This window comes from Dreissena polymorpha, chromosome 4 (assembly GCF_020536995.1).
Source record: "Dreissena polymorpha isolate Duluth1 chromosome 4, UMN_Dpol_1.0, whole genome shotgun sequence".
In the NCBI taxonomy this organism is placed as follows: Eukaryota; Metazoa; Mollusca; class Bivalvia; order Myida; family Dreissenidae; genus Dreissena; species Dreissena polymorpha.
The window spans coordinates 1,455,079-1,467,382 of NC_068358.1; the positions used below are offsets into that span (position 1 = coordinate 1,455,079).

General features: G+C 34.9%; 1 protein-coding gene across 10 annotated transcripts in view; it reads right to left on the reverse strand.

The window, feature by feature from the left end:
• LOC127876194 (katanin p60 ATPase-containing subunit A-like 2) overlaps positions 1 to 12,304 on the reverse strand; it is a 63,427-nt gene that overhangs the window by 43,057 nt on the left and 8,066 nt on the right. The window contains exon 1 of one of the 10 annotated variants that reach the window (XM_052421232.1): positions 1,722 to 1,839. The exons of the other annotated variants lie outside the window; for them this stretch is intronic. Within the exon in view, the coding sequence (XP_052277192.1) occupies positions 1,722 to 1,757 (36 nt within the window). The 5' untranslated portion in view covers positions 1,758 to 1,839. Of the gene's footprint in view, positions 1 to 1,721; positions 1,840 to 12,304 lie in introns of those variants that run through there. 10 annotated transcript variants of the gene reach the window in all.

Sequence of the window (12,304 nt, forward strand, 5' to 3'; positions counted from 1 at the left end):
GCTTCCTGAAGAGGTGCTAGAAGACAGTCAGCATGGGTTAATTGTCAGGTCTCATCTAGATGAATGCACATTAACAGGGATACAGTCATGCCATTGATTCATTCATTCTGCAAGTTTACTAAATAAACTATTTAAAAAAAATATTCTCAATTGAAAATGAAAAAGTAGGAATAGTAGGAAGATTTGGTAAAAAAATAGGAAAAAGTAGGATCCTGATGAAAAAGTAGGAAATAGTAGGAAAAAGTAGGAAAAAGTATGACCGCTTGACAGCCTGCATTTATGGTATTTTTGTTTCAAGGAAGTCTCTTCCTTAACCCTTTCAGTGCAGGAACCGAATTTTAACGGCCTTTGCAAACAGTTTGGATCCAGATGAGACGCCACAGAACGTGGCGTCTCATCAGGATCCAAACTGTTTGCTATTCTGATAGTATTCTTTGAAAAAAATATAATTTTAGAAATTGAGCAGACAACACTTTAGCAGACGACAAATTTCCCAGCATGCAAAGGGTTAAGCCAAATTCTGGTTTACGCAGAAGGTGTTGTAACTGATTTGCTTGTGCAGACTTCCCAGGCTAAGCTGGGACGACAATTTTTGTAATTGCACTAAGCCCCGTTTTTCCAAAGCAAGGCTCAAATGTAATAATTCACTACCAAACATTTATGAAACACCATGCCACAACTACCATAACGGTACTAAAATTCCAACTAAACATCACTAGTCCACTTACTTCTACGGCTGTTTTCTTGATGTGTTTAGTTGGTGAGTGCATATTCACACTAATTGTTCACACCAACCTCACCCTCTCTCACTTCTCACTGCATTTAAATGCATAATTTCACAAATTCACAATACTGTTGCCTCTTATCAGAATGTCACAATGCCATAATGTATACCGCAAATTTTCTGTTCACTCAAAAAGAAAAATTGGAAAATATTAGTATTTTGCTACAAAACATGATGTTCCATTATCAGGTTTCAGACAATCTGCAGAAATTGTTCAACAATAAAGTCGAAACATGAGTAATCAAACAATACATATTAACATGCGCAACTTATAATTTTTACCTGAAATAGTTGTTCTGTTTCATTCAATGGTCATACACAGTTAAAAATATTTCAACACAGTTTCATGGATTTTAGTATTGAACATTCAATGCCATGTGTTATATGAAGTTTGTTTGGGGACAGCACGGACATTGTATGGACACTTTACTGCCCCTTCTCTTATCACATGACCCTTATTGTGCGGAATCTGGGCTAATCAGGGATGACAGTTTCAGCTTTTATGGAATTTTTCATTTGTAGGTTTCTTCCAAAGGCAAATCCTGCAGTGTAGGCAGTACGTGTCCTCCCTTATAAGCATGTGCGGACTTCACAGGCTTAAATCTGGGATGATAGTTTAAACACATTAAGCCCAGTTTTCCCAAAAAGAGGCTCACAAGACGGTCATTCAAGGATCATTTCCGTAAAGTGTCATCAAAATCCGCCAAGGATTCAAAAGAGAGACGTCGTTGCACGCACGCAATAAAACACGGATTGACGGACCAGTTACAAGCAACAACACAGTATCCCAAAAACTACCCATAAGCTATATGCTCATGTGAGCTTAAAAAACAGCTTTTAAGAAGGTTCATATAAATTGTATGTTTTCTTAAGTATATCATATATCCTCAGTATATTATTAATGACAATGTATTAGGGTTTATAACTTCCAACTTACCTGCATATCATGAATTGTCCTCATACGTTCTAACATTTCAAAACTTTTACAAGAAACAAGACGTAATGAAAACTATGAAACATCAAACTTGTTAGAAATCCCGACTGACTACATGTTAAGTGAACTTTATCAGTGTGAAGCTTTATGTTCAAGCGACTTATTGAAATCCAATAATTTTGTATTCAATTTTCAAACAATGCTAATCCATAAGGTTGACACATAAAGTGTTGTGTATCGCACAAACTTCTATTAATAACAGTCCAGTTATTACTTCAAAAAAGATAATTTTGCTAAAGTAACGAATTTCTCATCAAAACATTTATCAAAGCCTTTAAAAGTAATGAATGCTTCCAGCAATGGCCAATGTTTCGTATTAAACAGGATTTGTACGTGTTACTTTGTATTAAGTTTTGGCAAACTTAATTGAATAATGTAAATATACCACTGCAATGAAGTTAAATTGGTTTTTGCAGCCATTGAAATTGCAATCCTATTCAAAAGCCCTATCAGCATGTAAATCAACAATGTGCGGCAAATGTCAATTCGCCCTTTTACAGAAAAGAATGATTACAAAAAACAGCTAACATTTCGATTAAATGCAAAATGAAAACATTTTAAATCTTGTATTCTTATTAAAATATTACATTTAATTTGTATAAGGACTTAGCTTACAAATAGACTACAGAGGAAGAGTTCATAATGGTCTGGTAAAGGACACAGACAATAAATCAATTTTAACAGGCTTCACGCGTACCACAATTATGGTTTTTAAGGTTAATCTGGCACTCACCTTTATCCATGAATGTATCAAAATTGTAATAGATTATTATATGTTTGTACGTTCTGGAAGCAATTTAATTTTTTTTAACCGTACCTCAAGTCTACTGTTATTGCCTTTTTTAACTCACAATTAACAAAAAAAAACAAGACCTAATGCAAATATAGAAAACAATGCAAACATATCATGTATTATTATTAAGTTCACTAGCACAAGGTCAAGGCTGTCGAGCTACAACTTTAAAATTGTTCCTATATATCACAAAACATCATTGAATGTCTAAAACAAGAAACATATCAGTGCCACAAAACCAGATTTTCAAGCTTTTAGTTATTAATTTAAATTATTGTGCAACCCCAAACTACGTCTTCATGTTAGCTACCAACACACAAAATTCCTTCATCCATACCAAAGTGATTGGGCAAAAAAACTCTTTTTTTTCTATTTAAAGTAACAATGACCTTGCTTGACCTTGCTCCATAAAATGGTCTGAAATTCCCAGGCTAAGTATGCATATATATAAGCTACCAACATATAAAATTTCAGAACAATATCCGCATAAACACTAAAGCTATTGAGCAGCAACAGTTTTTGCATTCTATAAAGCGGTGACCTTGATCGTGACCCAACTGGTCTCAAGTGAACCCCCAAACTAGGAAAACATGTATGCAACTACATACACACAAAAGCCCAATATCTTTATACAAACATAAGTTATTAAGCAGGAACAGCTATTTCTAATGATAGAAATAGTGACCTTGACCTTTACTCGACTGGCCATAATCCAAGCAGGGTCTGAATAATAAGCAACATTAATTGACACACAATTTCAGTGCAAAACATCTGTCCTCACTCATATTATTCACAAACAAACACAAATTCTATTAGTGACCTCGACCTGACTGGCACCAAATGCAGATCAAATGTAGGTCTGTATATAAGCTCCTAACACACACAATTTCAGTACAAAACATATTTCTGACCTGAAGTTAATGAGCAATTTATGCTATTCTTCTATTTTGAGTAAACTTTACCTTGACCTTTACCCAACACACCCTAAATAAAACATCTTGCCGGATATAAAGTCAAGTTTGATATATCTGAAGTTTCCTCAAGATTATTCTATGTAACTCAAGTTATAAACTGAAAACTCCGGTTTGCTGTTTTCAACTTTTAATTAAAGTGACCTTGACATCAATCTGACTAGGTCCCAAAGCAATCCATAGGTAGATATTCATCTATGCTACCTACATAAACAATTTCTGTGCAATAAGTCCATCTAAACTCAAGTTATTCAGCATCAACGTTTATTCTATTTTTAGTAACAGTTTCATGGACCTTGAAATTACCAACCACTAATACTATCCCAAGATAGGTCTTCATTGAAGCTTGCTCAGCCAAAGTTGAAACAACATTCCATGGTCAAAACAAGAGCATCGCCTTGCGGGTGCAGACCGCTCATCTATTTTTCTTTTTAAAGGTAAAGAGACCTATCTTAATACTTCAATCAAAAAAGATGGAGATGTGGTCATTAATTACATTATCTTCCAAAAATAAGAAATAACAAGAGCACTGCATAACAGTTGCCAACGCTCGGCTGCGAAAGCTTGTCAGAATTTTTTTATTTTTTAGAGGTCACTGTGACCATGACATTTGACCTAGTGACCCAAAATTGGGTGTGGCGTGTAGAACTCATCAAGGTGCATCTACTTATGAAGTTTCAAAGTTGTAGGTGGAAGCACTTTGATTTTAGAGCCAATATTAAGGTTTGAGCACGATGCCTACGGCGGACGGCTGACGACGAGCTGGCTATGACAATACCTTGGGTTTTTCCGAAAACAGCCAAGCTAAAAATGGGTTTGGTGTGTAGAAATGAGAAAGGTGAATGTACATATGAAGTTTAAAAGTTGTAGGTGGAAGCACCTTTATTGTAGAGGCTATGTTAAAGTTTTATATTAGAGGTCACAGCGACTTTGACCTTTGACATAGTGACCCAGAAATGGGTGTGGCGTGTAGAACTCATCAAGGTGCATGTACATATGAAGTTTTAAAGTTGTAGGTGGAAGCACTTTCATTTTAGAGCGAATGCAAAGGTTTATGTTAAAAGTTTTATATTAGAGGTCACAGTGACCTTGACCTTTGACCTAGTGACCCAAAAATGGGTGTGGCATGTAGAACTCATCAAGGTGCATCTACATATGAAGTTTCAAAGATGTAGGTGGAAGCACTTTGATTTTAGAGCCTATGTTAAAGTTGTATATTAGAGGTCACAGTGACCTTGACCTTTGACCTAAAGACCCAAAAATGGGTGTGGCGTGTAGAACTCATCAAGGTGCATCTACATATTAAGTTTCAAAGTTGTAGGTGGAAGCACTTTGATTTTAGAGCCAATGTTGAAGTTTTAGCACGACGCCTTCGGCGGACGGCTGACGGCGGACGAGCTGGCTATGACAATACCTCGGGTTTTCTCCGAAAACAGCAGAGCTAAAAATAAAAAAATACTTTTTTTTTTGGGGGGGGGGGGGGGGGGGGGGATGGTTTGGGTGGAGTCTATTGTAGTATGTCAGGTAAGAGTTGTTTTGTCAAAGTATCAATCAAATCTGATCATGAATAACGAAGTCATAGCAATTTTAGCAAAATTTAATTATTTGACCTTGAGAGTCAAGGTCATTCAAAGGTCAAGGTAAATTCAACTTGCCAGGTACAGTACCCTTACGATAGTATGAAAGTATTTGAAGTTTGAAAGCAATAGCCTTGATACTTTAGAAGTAAAGAGGATGTAAACACAATATTTAACCATATATTCAAATTTACAAAGACAAAAAAGGGCCATAATTCCATTAAAAAGCCAACAATAGTTATGCAACTTGCCCTGTACAGTCCCCTTATGATAGTCAGCGAGTTTTCCAAGTCTAAAAAGCAATAGCTATGATACTTTAGGAGTAAAATGGACCAAAACACAAAACTTCACCAAATGTTCAATTATCCAAGTATAAAAGGGGCCATAATTCTGTCAAAATGCTTGATACAGTTGTCTGCTCTTGTTTATACATTAGGTCATGTTGGTAAAGAAGTATGCAATATATGAAAGCAATATGTCAAAGGACATAGGAAATATTTGAGGTGGTACGCAAACTTTAACATAGATTTATCAATAATATGCATATTCTAGGTGAAAAAAGGGCCATAATTCTTACAAAATGCTTGATACAGTTGTCTGCTCTTGTTTATAGATTGAGGTCATGTTGGTAAAGAAGTTTGAAGATATGAAAGCAATATGTCAAGGGATATAGGAAATATTTGGGGTGGTACGCAAACTTTAACATACATTTATCAATAATATGCATATTCTAAGTGGAAAAAGGGCCACAATTCTTGATACAGTTGTCTGCTATTGTTTATAGGTTGGGGTCATGTTGGTAAAGAAGTATGCAAAATATGAAAGCAATATGTCAAGGGACATAGGAAATATTTTGGGTGGTACGCAAACTTTAACATTTGCACGCTAACGCCGACGCCGGGGTGAGTAGGATAGCTCCACTATATATATTTCATATATAATAGTCGAGCTAAAATTTAAGGTATTTTGGTGTAGCACTTACATTATTTATTTTTTTGAAAAGCATACCTATAAGTTATATATTTAAAGATCAGAAAGGTTCTAGTATTACATTTATCTGCAACAATACATTTCAAATTTCTTCATATACCATTGATGAAACAGAACAAAAGTATTGTGGAAATAATAAAATTCAACTTTAAGACCACTCCATATTATGAATATAAATACGCAGTCCACCAAACAAATCCCAAACTTCTTTTTTGTAACAAAAAATGCAAAGTACACCCTACTATTTATTCCATAATCCAAAAAAATTAGCTCACTGCCACAAACTAACATGCATGCACATTTTCTCAAATTTTAAGCAATTCCTCTTTCAAATGAATCACACCCAGCAGTTTTTTGCTCTAAACTCAACAAGAATATTTTGAGCACAATGACAATACGAGTCTCCAATTAAGTTACCTATTAACAATATAACACTACTAAATACACACTTATCAGTCAATAAATCAGGTAATCTTGATTTAACAGCTTATTTTAGCTTTATTTGACGCCTTGAAAATCAGGCACTATTAACCTTCATAGTGTGTGTAACTGTTTATAATAAATATTTATTTGATCTTCAAGAATAGAATTAGTTGAATAATCTGATCTGTGGATTTTAGAATGATTATGCAACTGAATAGGTCAACAGTGTTTCATTTTGAGACTTAGCATTTATTAAGGTTCAACATCATTAAATGACAACTGGGACCAAACAACATATAAAGTCAGCTGTCTTCTGTAAGTCTTCAATTTGTCTCCTTTTCATAATTTATCATAATTTCATAATTTATTCATAATTTATCTCCACTAAAACAATCTCTTTGGACTGCAAGGGAGATTTGATGTTTAATATTAGAGCTGGAGTCAAATCAATTAAGATAGTAAGTTAAATATTGAGCAGCTTTGAGCCCCATTTAAACAGTGTCCGCTTTTGACAGATCCATGTAGGTCAATGACCCATACTTCTAGGAGGAGCCTTGGTGAACTGGCAAGTAACAAACCCCAGCACCCGATTGTATAAACGCTGGTTAAAGTTACCGCTCGGTAACATTCAAACCTTGGTAAGTTTGCGGTTAATTTAGGTATAGTAACCTTCAAGGTAACTCGATTGTATAAACACGATATACCGCAAAGTAACCTAACCGCGCATAGTGGAATTTAACCACCGGTAACTTTAACCAAAACATTCCCACAATGAATTTTCTAATGACGTAATTTTCGCGCGAAGTGTCACGCTTATAAACAGCGACATGTATTTTTTTTATCAAAATCATTTACAAATGGATTAACAATAAAAAAAGTGTCAATTTTGACTATGAGTTCATCAAAATGACCAGGGACAAATTGATAATGATGTCGGGATTTGCATCATTTAGCGGAATTCCTGGTTCTTCCAAACTGCAAGAGAGTGCTTACAAAGACATCTATTCTTCTAGTTGTTCTAGATGTAACATAAAAATAATACATGGTCGTCGTAACATGCTAGACTATTCTTCTAATTTGGCTTATGTTTACAATAAACTTACTTACTTTCTTGTACAATAAGGGAATTTACCATAGACAAATAAAACATCAAGTTTAAATATATCTTTGTATGCAGAAATCTGCAAATGCAACCGAGTTCACCAACGGCTATTATTTGTGTCGTATTCTGAGAAAACTGGGCATAATGCATGTATGTAAAGTGTCGTCCCAGATTAGCTTGTTAAGATCACACACGGCATACCCATAACAGAATATAAGAAACACGTTCTGTGCGTCCTTAAATACGTCGTCCAAAGTCGGAAATCGTTTTGTCCTGTAAATTAAGTGAAATAAAGTGTCAGTCGCTGCAATTTGTTGTTTACTCGTTGAAATTGTGAAGGTCGTCGATGGTTAGCTTTTATAATGTCGCGCGCCGTGGCCATTTTGTGTAAGTTCCCTCTCGGTTACTTGTACTTACCCACCTAGGGAAGCAGCCTGGGTATGTTTTAACTGGGTTTTAACCGATCGGTATAACTAACCAAATTTTATACAAACACTTACCGACCAATAACCAACATGTTACAGACTTTTAACCGCCGGTATGTGGTTAACCGCCGGTTTAACTGTTTATACAATCAGGTGCAGATGTTTGAACACATAAAGTATGTCAGTGACAGAGAGCAATAAACATGCCAATCTATGTATTCGCAAATCAATGAGAGTATCAGGGAGTCAACAGAACAGTCATCAATAACTGGCACAATCTGTGCATTTCCCAAGAAATGATGTTACAATCCAAGAAAACACACACACACACCCTTCACGACTATAAACCTAAAAAAAAGCATTTCAGCAATGTTTTGTGGACACAGTGTGACATCATGTGTCAACAAGGACAAACTATACAATGACAGACCAGTCCAGGATGTTTTTTAAGAACAGCTAACTAGTATCAACCTTGATAAACACTGGAAGTGACCAGAAAACATTTAGTCCTGCATAGCATGTTATAAACTGTAAAACTGGACCAAAGCCATCTACTCAGGGTCAAATAAGCACTTTCAAACCAGTTAAATAAAGAGGAAAATAAGAGTTAAGGTGAGATTGCAATTCATATTTTCAGGCAAAATGATTATTTTTAACTTGGAATACCGGCTTTGGCCATGGCCCTAGAGTGCTCATCTCAGTTTAAGGTAAACCAATCGTAAATGTGGCTTCTAGAGTGATACCAAGGTTTTTATATGATTTGACTTGGCACATTTTACCCACGTTGGAATTGCAGGGCCTAGATATTGTCAAAAGGACCATGGTGAACAAGTTTTATCAACAAGAGCTGTCAGAGGACAGCGGCTCCACTATTTGAGTGCTTGACATTATAACGTAAGCCATCATGGGGAAATTCTTCATATGCAATAATTTATTAGACGATCTTTCAAAAATAAAAAATGGAAACAAATTACTTTTTTTTTTGTGGGGGGGGGGAGGGGGGGAGGGGGGGGGTTGAGAGTGGGTATAATGTGGGGTGTGGTCATTTATTAGATGATGTTTAAAAAAAAAATTGGGTAGGGGGGGTAGGGGGGTGGGTGGGGGTGAGAGGGGGTATAATGTGAGGTGGGGTAATTTATTAGATGTTTAAAAAAAAATGGGGGGGGGAGGTTGGGGGGGCGGGGAGAGATTCTGGGTAGGGGCGTGGGGTATTGTTTGGGTGGAATCCATTGTGGTATTCAGGTAAGTGTTGTTTTGTCAAAGTAATAATAAAATGTGATCATAAATAAAGAAGTTATGGCAATTTAAGCAAAATGTTCAATTATTAAAGTGTAAAAGGGGCCATAATTATGTAAAAATGCTTGATACAGTGGTCTGCTCTTGTTTACAGGTTGGGGTCATGTTGGTAAACAAGTATGCAAAATATAAAAGCAATGTGTCAAGGGACAATGAAAATAATTGGGGTAGTACGAAAACGTTAAACATTTGCATGCTAACGGCACGGCACGGAACGGAACGCTGATGCCGGGGTGAGTAGGATAGCTCCACTATATATATTTCATATATAATAGTCGAGCTAAAAATCATTCATACCGGTAAATGTGGCCTTTAGAGGGGATACAAAGTTTTTTCTTAGATTTGACCTGTTTCTATAGTTGTTTGAGGAAACCGACCCAGATTCGAACTTGATATTGTCAAGATGAACATTCTGACCAAGTTTTATCACGATGGAGTCATAAATGTGGTGAACAGAGTAATAAAAAGATTTTTCTAAGATTTGCCCTGGTGAACCAGTTTTTAATCGCATGTGATCTAGATTTGAACTAGGTTTAGATATTGTCATGATAAACAAAAGTTTCATCATGATTGTGTCATAAATGTGGCTTCTACAGCGGTAACAAGATTTGGCCTGGTGACCTTGTTTACGGATGCATTTGACTCAGATTCGAACTGGACTAGACATTTTCAAGATAAACATTCTGACAAAATTTCATCAAGATAGAATGGCCTTTAAAAAACTGAGGAGAACTGAGGAGCAAAAAATGACCACAAAAGCTTGACAACAAAAGCACTTCATATTCAGGGGAACTTGAATAAAATAATGGTGTCTTGCTACAATTAAAACTGTTATATTGTTTGATTATTAGGAAATTCAAAAAGAATAAAAACAAACCAACTGCAGAAATTAAAACAATTTCATGTAATGTGAAATTTAATTTCTGAAACATACATTTTATTCACAATAAATAATCATTTAAATATCTTGAAGGTTAAACTATTTTATTGTATTAATAGTAAAAAACTGTGACAAAAAAAATCTAGATAATATACAGCAATTCTAAAAAGAATACTTGGAACAAAGCATTAATAATGCTTTGACTGACTAAAGGGAAACAACCTAGAACAAAACTGTTGTGTAAACTAGAATTATCTGCCTTCGAATAAATAATAACTTTTCAAATATTTGTTAATAATTTTAAAACTTTTAAAATAGCCCATTATGAGTTTGAAAACAATCATTTTTCTGTTTCATTAAAAAGAAAGTAATGATTACTGGGAAAGAACATAATGCCTTTATAAGTTTCATAACAAAGACAAGAATAGATTTGTAGGAAGTTTTAACCAGTATTGAGGATGTACAATAATAAATGTCACTCATAACTCAAATTCATCAATGGCATTCAGAGTAAACATTAGAAGCAAAAAATTGGCAGTCTCGACTGTAAGACAAAAGTTCAGTTTTGAGACCAATTTCTATCAGAGTTGAAGTTGCTTTCCATAAAAATCCTCGGAGTTGTTCACCTTCAAACAATTTTAATTGGGTATCATGCCTGCCTATGCATTTTCACCCCACCCCTCTCTAAATAAGCCTCATTCATACTCACTTTTTTCTAAGAAAGTTTAAGCCAATTTAACCATTACTAAAAATCATGTTTTTATACACCAATAACAAATGCCCTACTTGGAAGAAGAGGTAGGCAAAGAATTACTGAATAAAGTGTTTAAAAACAGACTAAAGACTATACAAACTGTGTACTAGTGTGTAGCTGGGCTGTGATTCAAGAAGCCAAGATATTGACAGTCCAGAACCCTAACAACTAAGCTACATTTGCTACATTCTAGCAAAGCATTTCTTTCAAACAAGCCATGCCATACATGTACCGTACCAAAATGGGTATTATATCTTATGCGGCAAGCTATATAAAAGCCCAAGGCCAGCCTAGGCGTTAGCACATTCTGGCAAAAATCTACCCCGTCCCCTTTAAAGTCACACAAAGTTTTGTGATCTCATTATTGGATATTTGGGGTCCTTGTAAAAGTAAACGGATGCAGAGGCATATTTTGAGCTACATGTAAGCCGCTTGAATATGTCCTTAACCCTTTCCCACTTAGAAGCAAATTGATAGCTATGTGCAAACAGCATAAAACCGGAGCAGCCTGCAAGTTACTCTCAGTCTGTTCAGGTTTAATGCTGTTTGCTGCTCATCAGTTTCTAGTGGTTGGCAATGAAGCCTTTCAAATTTAAATTAGGAAAGAAAGGTCTTTAATTAAATATAACTTTCTAAGGGACTACAAATGCGTCAAAATACATATCTAAGTGGTTAGGGTTAAAGGCTTATTATCACATGATTCAGCAGCAATATAACAAAGAAGATAAACACAGTATTATAAATATATAAATTTTAATAAAACAAATTTAAATATTTATATTTCTGATACATGTATATGGAAGCATACAGCTAAAAGTCCAAATCCTGGTTGACGGACATGTCCATTAGATTTTGCATTTTCTTTAAGCAAATCCTTTACATAATTAATGGATTGACAGATATATCAGTTTACAGTCATTCATTAAAACCTGTAAGAAATCCTTCACAAATGTTTGTTAAGTTTTTCTTTACAGTCAGACAAGCAATTCTTAATTTCTGAATGGGTCATTTAGTTAAACACAGATAATCATATTTCAAACAATAAACAGTTCCACATTTTATTGGTAGCATTTTTTTTACAAAGCATGTAGTTTCAAAAAACGCCTCAAATTATTTTTGAAAGTAAAACATATATTTGTAATTCTCAATAATGATATTAAGGATGAAAACTGTAACAACCAACATAAACTCGTGGTTATATGTTTTATATTGATATAATAAGTGTATCAAACATTGTAAAGCTGGTTATGGGACGGTAAATTCAATATTAATGAGCATTGATGATTATTCATATATATTTTGGTTGACAAAATAA